The sequence below is a fragment of the Buteo buteo genome, chromosome 11, assembly GCF_964188355.1.
Source record: "Buteo buteo chromosome 11, bButBut1.hap1.1, whole genome shotgun sequence".
NCBI classification, from domain to species: domain Eukaryota; kingdom Metazoa; phylum Chordata; class Aves; order Accipitriformes; family Accipitridae; genus Buteo; species Buteo buteo.
In genome coordinates this window covers 14,007,998-14,023,157 of record NC_134181.1, presented here as the reverse complement: position 1 = coordinate 14,023,157, position 15,160 = coordinate 14,007,998, and the positions used below count along the sequence as shown (strand labels likewise).

General features: G+C 43.6%; 1 protein-coding gene across 11 annotated transcripts in view; it reads right to left on the bottom strand.

Annotated features, from left to right (window-relative positions):
- The window catches only part of LOC142036691 (protein C19orf12-like), a 58,584-nt gene continuing 43,424 nt past the window's right edge, over nt 1-15,160 (bottom strand). For 3 of the 11 annotated variants that reach the window (XM_075040128.1, XM_075040127.1, XM_075040129.1), the window contains one exon: nt 8,588-8,746. Coding sequence is in view for 8 of the 11 variants with exons in the window: in XM_075040134.1 (XP_074896235.1) it covers nt 793-1,058; nt 3,704-3,863 (426 nt within the window). In the remaining 3 variants the exon portion in view is untranslated. Of the gene's footprint in view, nt 1,059-3,703; nt 3,881-8,582; nt 8,747-10,845; nt 10,988-11,621; nt 11,764-11,850; nt 12,011-12,105; nt 12,284-15,160 lie in introns of those variants that run through there. The other 8 variants (XM_075040134.1, XM_075040133.1, XM_075040135.1 and 5 more) reach the window with 8 other exon arrangements.

Genomic DNA, 15,160 nt, shown 5'->3' with positions numbered 1-15,160 from the left:
CTCCTTACGAATATTTTAATGAAAACAGAGGACCAGCTGTTCAGATTCAGTCAAGAAACCAATGCTGAAATGACAACCCTAATCCTAGGGATAGTACAAAAATGACAGACTCAGCTCCACATTTTTTCATTTTTTTGAAAGTGTATTCTTGCCATGCCTTCCCATTCTAGGACACCAGAAGCTACTGATTGTGCACAGTTTGTTTACTTGTTGCTTTAAATCTTGTTTAGGCATTGGCTTCACTTCTTACAGAAAGGAATTAAATAACTCAAGAATTACAATAAAAATGCAACAAATAATAAAGTAAGGATTGAGATCTTTGAGTTCACAGTAGAATAACATACTTTCTTATAACTTTCTTTTACAGGACTGAAACAGACAGTATGTAAAATTCTTCAAAGTGCCCTAGCTACTTTGGCACCTATATGTCATTCACAAAAGAAAATTAAAGCACTTACACAAACAGGATTAGATCTCCTAAATAAAACACAATTACTTTGAAAATTTAGTGATACATTAGGGTAAGAGAAGCATAATTCCCTTCAGTGATTTTTAATTCAGTCCTAGTGCAGAGTAATTCAAAATTACATAGCAAGTCAGTGTCAGGGTAACACAGTAATCTAGTACTATCATTACAAAACAAAACAAAAAAACCCAACCCCAAACCCCAAAATAATACTTAGATCTGCCTACATTCATAATTAGTACCAATAACTAATAATTGCTATGTTGAAGAATCACAATTGTCAGAGTAAAATTCATTACAGTGTAAAAAGCCTGCTCTGGAAAGGTTTATTCTCCATACTGTATATCTGCTCTTAGCTCTTTGGAGAGGTAATTTATCAGCACTGCTGTCAACTTCTGCTGGAGACTAGCATTTCCCATTACAAGAGCAGTCAGCTGAGCAACATCAGTCCAGTCTAAGCGCCTGAGAATAACAACGGCTTCATCATAGAGTTTCTGCTGCTCAGCAGGAGGCAATTCCAATAAAATCTGAGGCACTGGCCTGAACTGTCCAGTAGTCATCCAGGCACCAAGCAATCCACCAAATGCTCCTCCTAGAAAAGACAGAGAGATGTTGCACTTCACCAGTTAATGTTAAAACCTGAAATTCTATCCACAGCCTTCATCAACAACGTTCCCACCTTTATTAGAGATCAATGCAGAGTTGCATAAGCGTCTGCTTTAACTAGAAGGATTTTTAAAGCTTTTTACATCCACAGCAATCACAAAGGAACTCTTTACACAATCAAAGCTAATAGCTTCAAGCTGGAAATCAGAAACAAAACAACACTCCTTAGGGCACTGGTCTCTTCAGGATAAGCCCTACTACTAAATAAAACCATGCCCAAGGAAAACACCTGACCAACAATTGCCTTATCAGTGCCATTAACACATAATCTCTGGCGAGAGATTCCCAGACTGATCCAAGCTTTCTGCTTCTGAAGAGCCACACATTTGCAGCCTCCTACTCCCACGAAGTCCACTCCTCAGAAGTTGCTCACAGTGACCAAACCCATCAGCTTCTTGGGGTTAGGCACACTCATGCTTTCATCTATCAAATCAACACCCCAGCCAGCGAAGAAATGCTCTGGTAAATAGAGTGGCTCCAGGTCATCAAGATAACACCAGAGGGATCCTCTACAGCTGACATGATTGTGGCTGCTGCTGAGAAACCAGCCTTGCAGTCCCACACGGCTGTTCTCTTTCAAAGAGTTACCAGTCTAACTTGCAATACAGTGCTCTCCAACAACAATTCACACGACTGACTGGGCTGCCCAGACACACAGACATCCTGGTGGAAGGAGAACCCTCACAATGGAGGGGTGTCAGAACCGACCCTGCCTCCAAAATTCCCACCTCAGTGACTGCTCCTAAAAAGTCATTTATGCACTCACAGGGATGCAGTTTTTAATTAGACAAAAATTCTGTAATTTGCAGCTTTTACTCAGTTGGCAATTTTTCCCATGATGCCACAGAAATACTTGAAAGCCTACGACAGCTGAATTCATCTTCAAGGAACTTTTATGAGAACATCAATAACTGATTTAGGGGCACTTAATGCAAAAGCCACTAGAAGTATTGATGTCTAGGTTCCTCATCTATTAAGACAAGATTTGTTGCATCATCACACTTTTTCCCCCCAAGCAACACATCCACAATCCATTCTTCTCAGAGGAAGCAGTCCTTGGAAAGCATGATATGCTGCAAGTTTCTCCAGTGACTGCTGCAGATGGAAGGTAACTCATCCTCTAATTCTTGGTGCAAGACAGCAGCAATAAGGACAATCCCTGCTACCCAGTCCCACACCTATCCAGGCTGTTTGTGTAAGTGAAAGAGCACTTGATTGCAAACGTCCCTGTAACTGTCCTAAAACCTACTAAAGACCCAGGGTCATTTACCTTTGCAATTTTAGAAGTTAAATGGGGGTCATCTGATTTAGTTGCACTGTAATTGGGACATGGCTTTTGGTATACTTAATACTTATTATTCTTATTATATATACACTTATTATTGTTGTATATTTTTGGTATACAATAATAGGTATACTTGTTCCAGTGCCTTCATCAGTGGCTGAAGAACACCGAGCTTGACTGGGAGACGTTATGAAAGCTTAAACAAAATGATAAAATACATTCAAGAATAACTTCAGTGTTTCTCATCATCTCACTCAAGAATGAAGCCACTTACTTTTTACTTTTACTTCTGATTTATAGCTTACAAATTTCTTACAAAAGCTTAATTTCCCTTCTTTGTTCCTGATAACTTCAGTCATAAAGTTTGTCAAAATAATATTTTTGGCTATTAATTAAGCTCTGTACTTATATTAGGAGTAAACACACAACTTCATTTTGCACTTTCTGTTATCACTCCTCATATATTATTTGCTTATTTTTGTAATGCAACCTTGCTTACCATCACGCAGGCATACTGCAATTCACTCCAATACCAATAAGCCCATGAAATTGCTGGAACTCCTCGCAGCAGTAAGGAGCATTCAAGGACTGAGGCCCACATGACTTCAGTGACAAAGCAGCTCTCAAACTAGACAACTCTTAATTCAAGGGATACAGAGGAGAGACAACTCCTTACTATTACGCTCTGGCCTTGCTGTAATTTTCCATACAAGGAAAAAAAAAAAAAATCAAAGCGACAGGGAATAACGAATTCCAGAGGAAAAAGCCAAGTTCACCAAGAAGGAAGCTCCTTCACCCCTGCCTTACCCCTCTCCTCTTCACTGCTCCACTGCAGCGCTGGAGCAGAGCCCACACCACACTAACAAGCTCAGAGGCTGTTAGTTTGCTCTCTGTTTTCTCCCACACCTCGGACACTGGTGTAGCTCAGCAGATGGGAACCAGGGCTCTACCCATCAAAAGCAAATGATTTGTTAACAGCTTGTTCGAAGGGTTTCAAAGGTGCCTATATCTCAATCTCAGACCTCTGTATGGCTTCCCGTTTGCTGCACAGGAGTCAAAATCAGCAAGGCCACTATCACCCTAGAAGGAAACACTGACACATGCCTTCCTGTTGCATACCTTGTTTCTAAAAAGTCAACATATAAAATGGCATCTTGTTAAAGCCCAGTTACATGAAATCTCAACACTGCACGCCCCTTTCCTTCAACCCATACCTACTGCACAGACTTCCTAGTTTCTCCACTCAGGGAGTTAACCACACTGTTCCTACAGCAACACACACTTACCTACAGCGATTCCAGGTGGACCTCCCATGAGGCCCCCAATAAATGCTGTTGCACCTGCCAGCAGTGCTCCTCGACCAGAGTGTTTGACAGCAGCTTTCATCCCTTTCTCCTGAGAGAGATGGCAGAACAGTTGCATCACATCATCAACATTGATGGGCATCTTGGCAAGTTAAGATCCTGGAAAAGACGTTTTAAGTTATCTTTTGATTGCTGCACAGGGACTAAATCTTGCTGCTAAATGAATTATAGGAAAAAACAGAGTTCAGGAGTCTGTGAGACTAAAAGGACAGAGGCACAGTCAATACAGGAAAAAAATAAATTAACTTTCTTTTTAATTTCTGGGAAAACCAAACCTATTTGCCAACAGCTAAAGGCTTCTTAAACTGCAAATTAAACTACAGGGTAGACCAGAAAAATCTGGTTTTATTACAAATTCAGAAGACCAAACAAGGACAAGTACCAGCAATGAGAGACTTAAGAAAGTTTCTATCTAATTCTAGAGTACATTGCATTTGCCTCGAGCAATTGCCGCATGTATTCAACGTTGCACACAGCTCCAGGAAAAAGGCAAAGCAGAGCCTCACTCTACAGCAGCTAGCAGATTATAATGGACAAATCTGTCAGGTATTCTCTCATTGTCCTAATTCTTGCCACAAATTAGTTGTTTTCACATATCAGTTCTTCTCCCCATTTTGTAACATGCTTAAACACTTCCATGCTGATTTCTGAAGGCGGGAGGCTATCTGTAGCAAGCAAGAAGAGCCTGAGGAAGGGAACAGATTTCAGAAGGAGTCAGAGAGACCTGGGACTGGGAATAAATGGGAGCTCTGGAGACAAGGCATCAGAAATGCAGGGGCGTATGTGTACGGCGCTCAGGACTCAGAGCAGACACGTGAGATGACTCTTGTGTACGAGGAGGCGGAGAGATGGGACCTCAGCCCCCCTTACACACAGTGACAAGTCCCCAGCATGGGGCAGATACCTGGCCCTGAGAACGATCCCTCTGAGACCAAACCTTTTCTACCTTGTTCACCTGCTGCTGCTGCCTATCTAAGCCCACTCATTTCTGTAGAGGCCCACAGAGAGTGTGGCTACTCATGGCTGCACTGCTGACAAAAAGGGCAGCAGGGAATGCCCGGGAAAAGGTTCCGGCCCCCAATCCTGCAGGCATAGGAAGCCATGCTATTGCACTGAACACAACCCCCAGAAAAGGCACATGAACATGACCCAATTAAAAAACCAAACCAAACCAAAACACTAATACAGGGCACCTTTTTGGAATTTCTGCATATTCAATACTCTTTTCCCAGGTTGCTTGCCTTCTCAGAGCAGACAAATCAGGAGGTGTAACAGAAGCAAACATGCCTGAGTTGCAGGTGTCAGCAAGTGTAGTGAGCAGGAAAGAGGCTGCATGAAGAAACAGTATGGCTTCTCTGCTTTAAAAAGGAAAAGATTCTACCTGAAGAAAAAGATTTTACCCCTTATTTGGCACCTAATGTTTGCTTGCTGTTAAGCCAGTCACTTGAATCCAACTTTTTAGAAACAGTTACTATGCTCTAACTTTTCCAGACACCCATCCTGCAATCTCAGAGAGATACTTGCAGAAATGCTGACCCTTCAAAATAACAGCTGAATTCAAATGCAGCTCTGCTTGAGTACACTGAAAAATCCATCTTTGGCTTTCAGTTTGGCAAAGCAAGTGCATACTTTTGACTTTAACAACTATTTTAATGATAGAACAGACAAGAGATACTAAAAATATCCTCATCTCATGTTGCAAAAATAGGTTCAATACTAATGAAAGATACTGATTTGGACCAATGAGATCAGAGGAAAACCCATAAAGGGAAATTAAGAAACTCCATCCCCATAGCAGAGTTGGAAGAGCGTTCAGTAAATAAGGCCCAAGCACTGAACAGTAAGAAAAAGCTTGCTCAATAAGAAAATACCTTCCATTCTGCACACCAATCGAGGAAAGGGCTTGCGCGGGGTTGGGGCGGTGGGAGGGGAAGAAGCATTCAATAGGATTAAAAATATAATCACATATACACAGAAGGCAGATTTATTGTTGTATATGTAATGTTAGCACTATCGAACAGAGAAGCGTTCAGTTTTCCAGCCTCTAGAACAGTTTTTATCGCAGTGCGTGTGCAATACTTTCTCAGCCCAAGCCAACTTGTCTTCAAGTCTTTCTTGAATAGATCTCCTCAGTGCAAAGTGAAAGTGGAGCAGTATCACACAATTTTTCATATTAAAAATTAACTACTGTAAAAGTGAATGCTTTCTTCTGCACTAAAATTGCTGACTCCAAATCATCTATGTCACTGCAGTATCCAAGCACTGTTGACACTAAACAAAAATCTGGTTTTTGAGAAGGGACCACATATGGTCCATAGCTGCAGAGAGGCACAGTAGGAAATTCATCAAATAGTTGCATTTCTCTCACTACTTCATTCATCTTCATGCCAGTCTAAGGAAAATATCAAAGTTCTCCATTTTACTACTGTTGCTTTTGGGTTTTTGGCAGGCTTATGACACAGCAGTGCATCAGAATGGCAGTGTGTGCTGGTTAGTGACAACAGAGTGACACACTCTGCTTCCAGAGTTATATATTATGTCATTCAATATGATTCAAGCTCAATGTAATAAATAAATGGCTGCTCTGTTCGTCCTAGAGCAGGAGGAAAAAAAACCCAAAATATACAACTGATAGAGCTCACATTACCAAGCCTGGTAATGTTGGAAAATGAGAAGATTTAAGTATTTGTTTTTACCTTCTTAACAAAAGGTTAGCAGACTGCCACTCAGAGTAACATTCAGACCAGCACCCAGAAGCCTTAAGTGCTGCAGGATTCAGTTCTTCCCCTCAGCGAGATGGGAACTGATTCGTGCTTGTCCTGCACATCCTTAGCATGACCTCAGACTAACCCAACTGCCTGAGTGCTGAAATGAATTTGTTGCTTCTTTCTGGGCTAAATCCAGCGAACGTCCCATGCAAAGCTCTTCAGTATGAAGGCTCTGTGGCACGGACGGGCCAACACAAGCTGGAGAGCTGACAACACAACACGGTGCTCGCTAAAAGTACTATAAACTGCTTTCCCCCAATCAAACCGACTGACTTGCACAGTTTCCTAAACCAATCTAATTGTAATATATGTGAAACAATGTTTTCTGAGCAAAGAAACCGGAAGCTGAAGCATCAGATTCCTGCAGTGCACAGAAGCTGGCTGTCCATAGAAAGCCACCAACGTAACTCCATCCACCACACTGCCAATACTAGGAAGTTTCCTTATGGTGACGTGGCACCTTGAGCAGTGCAAAGGTAATCAGCTACTCTCAGGTTTCTCTGAATAAACAAAAAACTCTTTAACAACTAGATTCAAAGTGCAATTGGCTTAAGAGTGAAAAAACCCAGACCATAATGAAACAGGAATCACACTGCTATCTGGTGGCATACAAAGTGTGGCGAACACACGAATTCGTAATAACATATTAGCCTCAAGGTAAAGCAGAAACATACTGGAACTCAAGCAATTTTAAGCATTTTTTCCATAGTAAATTATCTTACTGCTTTACTCCCCTCACAACTTCCCCAAAGGTATTTCCACTCACAAAATTAACACTTACTCCGGTTTTTTTGGCTTGATTGAAGAAGGTTCTTGGCACAGCGGAGCCGTTCCTGCTTAATTCCGAATGTGAGCGTCCCACTCAAAATTCTCAAAGGCATTACAAGGACCACTCACTTTCTCTCAACTCTTGCAAGTATTTCTATGATCTCTTAGCATATTCACTATATTTTAAGTCCTGCAGTGAATTTAGTGAATACAGTAGCTGATGCACAGCACATACAAGTTGTTTTTTTGAACTGTAAATACAGTGCACTAGTGGCAGCCATTAAAACATAACCCATGTATTACAACACATACACATAAAGTAATCCCAGAGATTCCTACATTCAGCGCAAAGACACAGATGAGTGGACCAACACTGTGGAGATCTTTTACGAACTCACACCATTACAAAGTTCTTTCAAAATTTCAGGTTCTGATGAAGAATCAAGGTGCTCAATCAGACAGTTTTCACTGTGCATGTATTTTTTTTAACAGTACACTACAGACCATGAAACCAAGATATTCTAACAATACAGTAACAAGTTGCAGCACAGAGACTCCACACAGAATTTAACCTGCTACTACGATAAGCAGTCACAAAACCCAAACCAACCAACCAACCCCAAACCCACAAAAAAACCCAGCAGATAGACAGCTAGCTTCAGGCTGAGGAAATCAAACAAAAGGCTTATAAAGCTCTGCAGCTGCAAACTCTCACAGACTGGTAAGGTCTGTAAGAAGCCAACTGCAAAATGCAGAGCACAAAGTTGTGGTTGACATCAATCTAGTGATCAGAATCACTGAGTGAGCAGAATAGGAAAATAGCATATTTGAAAATGCCAGTGAACTACAAGGGAGCAAGAATCCTACCCCAGATTAAAAGGACCTGTAAGTTTTATGTGCCAGAGGCAGTACCGGATGACAGCCAAGTATATTTATAAACTTTGGTTGTGTAACTGATGAGCAAACAAAAGTGCACCTTGATTCTAGCACCAAATTATTTTCTACAGAATCCACCGAGATGTTAAGAAACACTAGGAACGTAAAATACTGGATTTGCACTAGTGGAGGGATAGAAATGTCAATGATATCCATAAAACTGCACCTGGCTTTCAGAGGTGCTGAGTCCCCACAGCTCCTACTGATTTCACATGGCACTGAGAAAATTCAGCACTTGAAAAAAAAAACACAAACCAAAACCAAAACCCACAAGAGTTTTGGAAAATTAAGTCACTGAGAGACCAAGTTTTGTTGTAGAACAGACCTACCTTTTTTGTTCTACTGCAATTCAGTGGCTGCGTTCCTCTTCTCTTTGTGGTCTCCCCAAATACTCATCTGAGATACTAGACTCTCTACTTCTGACTAAATTAGATGATGCTCTCTCTTTCAGCCCCGGGACTGGGGAGCAAAGCAAGCAATGATCCTGCTATACCTATCAAAAGAGAATGATAACATCATATGTTTGTATTTCATCTTTGAACCTACAACCAACAGGTTTTACTAAAAAGTACATGCCTCTCAGAACTAATTACTTCTTAAGAAGAAAAATGCCACAGAAAGAATTAAAACAAAAGGATCACAAACATACCCAACTCACTGAAAGTCCTATTAATGCAAACAACCAAAGAGGTGCCCAGACTAATCTATGGTGTGAACCTCATTTCAGCTCTTTCCTATTTAATATTCCCATCTTATTATCCTACTTCCTCTTTCACAGAATGATGACTTTAGACAGGCAAAAGCCCTTTTATCCACTGGGCTCACTGTCCCACTTACAGAAAAATGAAGAGCCTCCCAAATGTCCACACCGGAGATACTCTAACCACTACACAGCCTGGCCCACCGCTGAGCTGTCCTCACTACTCCTTACAACTTCCTATTGAGTTAACAGAGTATACTCCTCAGTAAACATGTCTACAACGTGCATGTACATAAACCAAAAACCACCTACAGGACAAAGTCCAAACCTACCAAGCAATGAAGACATAGATCTAAGTCCTCTTACCAGGAGCTAACTTTATCTTGGTGGACACCATATGGTGATAAGCAAGAACATGGGGTGAGAATCTCCAATTGCTAGAAAGCATACATAGATCTTCAGACTGAAACTTCAAGACAACAGCAAACATTTATGCAAGTACAGATGCCCAGGAGATAACCCAGGACAATTTCTTCTGTCTCAACTGTATAGCAACAGCTCTATCTGTACTGCAACTTTTTATAATGAGATCAGCACTAGAGCAAAACCAAACGCAACTGAGACAGACTAAAGAACACAACTTCATGAACAACAGTGTGCACAAAGCTCAGACCTGATCACTAAACAGGCCAGAAGTTCATTAACTATTTCAATAATAGCTGCTGGACGGGCAGGGTATCAAGATATTCCCATCTGCAAAGGAGGACTGTCTCATCACTGGTCCATACGCACACTGGCAGCTTGAGTAGTAGCATTTATGCTCCTAAATCATCACTTACTGGAAATCCTACCTTTAAAGCCCAGCCTAGTATTTAAAATCTGCAAAGCAGGTGGTCTGATTTAAATCATGATTGGCATCAGCAGCCAGTAAAACTTAGTTTAAATATACCAGTTTTAACCCTGCTCTGCATTTGTAATTTTTAGTTATTTTGCTAAGGAAGGGTTCATTCCTACTTATTGCTGTAAAGATTAAAACATGCCAATTACCATTCTTATCTCAGTATTTGGTACTCTTCCTTCCAACTATGAGGATTCACTACACCTACAAACGTTTGTTGTAATAATATAATTACGTTGCTGACTATACATTTATTCAGATGTTCAATTTTTGAGTTTCAATTATGTTAGGAGATGGTAAGAAAATCATGTATTTGCTAGACAATCTGAATCCATTTGAAATGCATAAAAGAGCTTTTTAATATTGTTTTGTAAGAACTGTGACCTTAAAAGCGTTGCTTACTTTCTTCTTTTGTGTATTTATCAAAGCATGTATATTTATCAAAGCATTTAATTGGTTTATTTAACAGAAGAGGTAACAAATCTACTCATTATACAAACAAACTACTTCTAGGAACCCAGGGGCTGATTTTACAAGGCTCTTGGATGCCTAAAACCACAGTTCAGTGGCAATTATCTCCTTCCATTGAGATTAAAGGAAAGTTGGCACCTAACCTGTCTAGGTACTTAGGGTACCCTGCTTACCTGGACTGCTATATTACAAAATATCTGCAGAAGACTAGCCGTAACTCCTTCAATCCTTAAATGTTTTTTAGACCTACTCAATGTCTTTCTAATTTTTAAATTAAGGGTGGATTTTTTTTTTCATTTCCTAGCCAGCTTCTCCATTCTGAAGGCAGTATTTGAGAAAGTTACAGGTTGCTTGCATCAGCTAGCTGATACTGAACCCAAACCAATCAGACTTTCAGTTAAAAAAAGAAGAAACAGCAGACACTTGGAAAACACAGAAAGTTACAGGTTGCTTGCATCAGCTAGCTGATACTGAACCCAAACCAATCAGACTTTCAGTTAAAAAAAGAAGAAAGAGCGGACACCTGGAAAACACAAACAGCACAGGTTGTTCCCTGGTAGAGATGCTTGGCGCAGCACACTGCAGTGGTATCTTCGAAATCTGAACTAAGCCGGAAAATTAAAGATGCTTTCCCTGACTCACTACCGAAACATAAACTTCAGCTCATTAAAATTAATCAACATGTTGAGTGTTTTAAAATTTATTAAAATCTTTATGACTAAAATAGGCTGAGCATAAAATGTAATTCTAAACTCTCTCAAACAGCCGAAATTTAATTACACTTCAGATATTTTTTATTTATTTTCCTACAACGCCCATTTCAGGTTTACTATTGCTGAAACGGTGATACAGCCGCAATGTAACTTGGGGGGAAAAAGGAATCGGACGTTAAAGGAGAGTTCAATCCGGTCTCTGTATGTTTAAGGCTCTTCTCACCGTCCCCTGCCGACGCCCTCAAATCCAGGGGCTGCCGGGGCCTCCAGCGCCGCTCCCGTCCCCGGCCGCCCTCCCCGGGGCGGGGGCGGCCCCGACACCCGCCGGGCTGTGGGCCGCGGCCCCCCGGCCCCGCTCCCCTCCGCGCCCGGCCGCGGCGGCCGGCCTTTTCCGGAATCTTCCCGGCCGCCGCAAACGCAAAGCCCCGCTGTCGCCGGGCCAGGGCGTGGCGGGAGCTCCCCGGGAAGCGGAGGGGGACAGGGGGCGCCCGCCCGGCCGGGGGGGGCCGCACCGCCGCGGCTCCCGGCCCCCTCGGGCAGGGCCGGCGCCGAGCCCCGCCGCGGCCCTTCCCTCCCGCCCGCCTACCTCAGCCGGCAGCGCGCGCGCAGCGCCCGGCTCTCCCGCAGGCCGGGCAGGAAACGGCCCCGGCGCCGCCGGGGGAGGAGCGCGGCCCGGCGGGGCGACCCCCGCGCAGCCCCGCCGCCTGCCTTGCCCTGCCCTGCCCTGCCCTGCCCGCCCCAGGGCCGCGGCGCCCCGCCGGCCTTGGCGGCTGCCTCGCCAGGGAGCGGCCGAGGCGGCGGCAGCCCGCCCTCACCTCCGCGCCGGCCGGGGCGCCCTGGCAGCGGGGCGGCGGCGGGCCTCGGGGAGCGGGCCCGGCTCCCTCGGCTACGGCGGCTCCCGCGCTTGCTCCACGGGGAAAGCGCGTGGCCCGGAGCGGCGTTAGGCAATAGGCGTCGGTGTGCCGCCTCCGCCTCCCGGCTGCCGCCGCGGCGGCGCCCCGAGCAAAGCCGGCCCCGGCCCCGGCCCCCCCAAGGCGGGCGGTGCGCTCCGAGCCGCGCTGCTAGCTTACCGGCCCGGCCCGGCCCGGGGGTCGGGCGCGGTGCGACCCTTCTCCTGGAGCTCGGCGCTCGTTTTGGAAGAGCGCAACGCGCCCCCGGGCAGCATCTGCTGCTCCCGTGCGCGGGCCGACACGGCCTCGGTGAAGGACGTTAGCAAATGTCACCGTATTTTCGGGTGGGCTGCTCGGGAAGAGCACCTCCCGATCCCAGCTGAGCAACTGCAGGAGGAGGAAGAAAGGGACTGCCCGCCACAGAATGCTATCAGGCCATCCCTGGCCCTGTCTGAGGATGTCTTCTGAGAATATTTTCGCATGCTTTCATCCAGCTTTATTTCAGCCATCAGCTCGGTCACGTGCAGCCTGCTAGTCTGATACAGCACCATATGTAATCAAACGGGCTATGCGCTGAAGCAGCGTCAAACAGCTGTGTCGCATATGGCTCTTGAAACATCACACTGTTTCTTAACACCAGTACAATCTTTGAAAAGTTACTGCCTAATGCTAGAAATGCTGCCATTTCCCAAGAATTGATTATTAACAGAGGTTTTTGTTTTTGTCAACTAAGGCTTTATTACGATTCCATCTCTGATTTAAGGCAAACCATCTCCCCTCCGTTCTTGTTGAGAAGAAGAAAAAGCAGGATGAATAAAAGGAGGAGGAATATAACTCTCAATTTTTGACCCTTTCCTGTGGCTGCACTGGGGACTTCTTAACCTCCCCGTGCTTTATACGATCACATAAAATAACTCTCTGTGTAACAACTCAAAATGTTACAGGTCTACTGGTGCTCTTGATTTTTACGATTTGGATGTAAAAAGCAAATGTAATTCCTGAAATGAGCAAAGAACCAAAATGCCATGTACATTTTAAAAAGTAACACCCCAAATTCCAGCTGTGAGCAGCCTTCCAAGGAGGAAAATTAAAAGCAATGAAGTCCGCCAACCATTGAAGGAGGGAGTTTTTATCACTCTGTCCCAAACTGAATAATGACTTCACTACTCCGGTTAAAAATAAACACAGGTTATTAGGGCTGCATCAGCAGGTATTTATTAGGTCTATTTTTTTCTATAGAAGAAGTTACTAAAATGAAAAGGTAAGATAACAGCGCAGAGTGTATCCTTTAAGGATGTACACGCTGCTGTGGATCACACTACACTCTCGGAGAAATTCTGACTCTGTTGAAGTCAGTGGGAATCTGGTTAATGCAATCAGTTGGATTAAGATTTGATTCTGTACATAGTCACCAGCCAGCATCTGATGGCGTACCTGTTACTCCCCTTGGTGAGCGTTAACTGATGCACATGAATCAGCACACCACACATTCCACCAAACATTCTGTCAGTTTGGGCTAAATAACAGCGACGAAGTCCTATTCTTGGTCTTACTGAAGCAGCAGGACCCGCAAGCCATTTTCTCCCGACCGACCACGTTTGCTACCCGGCGGGCTCCATCTGGTGGCTACCCACACCTCGCCATCGCAGGGGTTCGGCTACAGGCTGGCCGTGGGGGAAAAAGTCATCCTAAATGTGAGGTAGGACAGCTCTGCTGGCTGTATTCTCTTTTACAGGCTTGCGTATCCCTGCTGGATCTGTCACTGTAATTCTGGCGGCATGTATTTATGCATTTCAACATGCACTCTTAACAAATAAATAGTACCTGAGATAACCGTTCACATGCTTTTTAAATTCTAGGAGCTCGTGGAGTGAGAGCAGTTCAAGGTGGTCCTGCTGCAAATCGGATCCTGCCAATAACCTCACTGTATTCACTACAGTGTGCTGGGCTCTTACCAGTACTAGGTGTCATTGCTATTCCTATATCATAGTTCTCTTGATACCCTTTATCAGCATTGATTCACTATTTCCTTTATCAGGATGCTTCACATCTTTTTCCTCTTCAGGTTACTAAGAACTCTACACTTTTAAAAATTGAGAGAAAAAAATTCCCTTTCACCTCCCAAAATCCCCAAGTCATCTGTCAAAAGCAAGCACCAGAAATCAGTTTGATGAGCCACTTGGCAGATTTCTGTCAAGCCCTTTCCTAACATAAAATAAAACCCAAAATAACCACAAGCCAGTTCAGCATGTCCTCAGCGTGCTGGGTTCACTGCATATTTTCACAGCTTTTGACATACTAGGAGATAGGCCAAGGGGCACCAGGAACAATTTCAGCTAGAGATGGACTGTTGCCACCAACAGAATGATTCATACTGGCTTTCAGCCTGCTTCTTACGGGGTCTTGAGAAAAAGCCCTTCAGGAGCAGGCTCAGTCTGAAGGAACTGTCCAGAAATACCTGACGCAATTATCTGAAATACCTATTACCTTCACAGAAAACCATGACAGGTTTTTTTAAGACAAGGCACTTAATCTTGTTGGGCAGAAAAAACCTGTTTCTCTAAATTTTCTTCTGTGCCAGATTCCCAGAGAAAACATGAGGGTTAGGCAACTGTATGTGACAAACCCAGTTTCATCATTTCATCTAGCTGCCTTTCTTTTTTTTTCTTAAAATCTTTAAATTTCTTACTATCACAATGGCAAAAAAATTCATTCAAAATTTGAGGCATGTGCAAGTAGTATAGATCAATTTGCCTAAGTTTGCAAAGCACATAAAAATACTCTTGAGATTTCCCTTTCGTGTCAATGTGTTAACTTGGATATGGGTGAGGATGGTTTAATTTACAAAGTTACATCAAAGCAAGAAGAAAAGAGGAAAAAGGAAGAAATGTCATGTGTTCCTCAGAATGTGTGATGGGACTGGTCCACAGAAAAGAAAGGTGATGGAAGATGTAACAAAGCAGGTTTCTAATCATATCCATGTCTAGCAGGGTAAGAGATTTCCATCAGTTCCCCCAGAGGTCTGGGAAACCCTATGCTGCAGTGAAGAAAAGCTGCTTTGCTTATCCCTGTCTAACATCTAGGGCTCTAGATAACCTACATCTCTCCCTAGTTACTAAAAAACTCCGGTATGCATGCTCTTATAGGGTCACAGGAATAACAGCATCTGTTCTGAAAGTGTCTGCCACTCCTGCTTCATATTATATTTATAATTTGAACCTTTCCTTCTTGACAA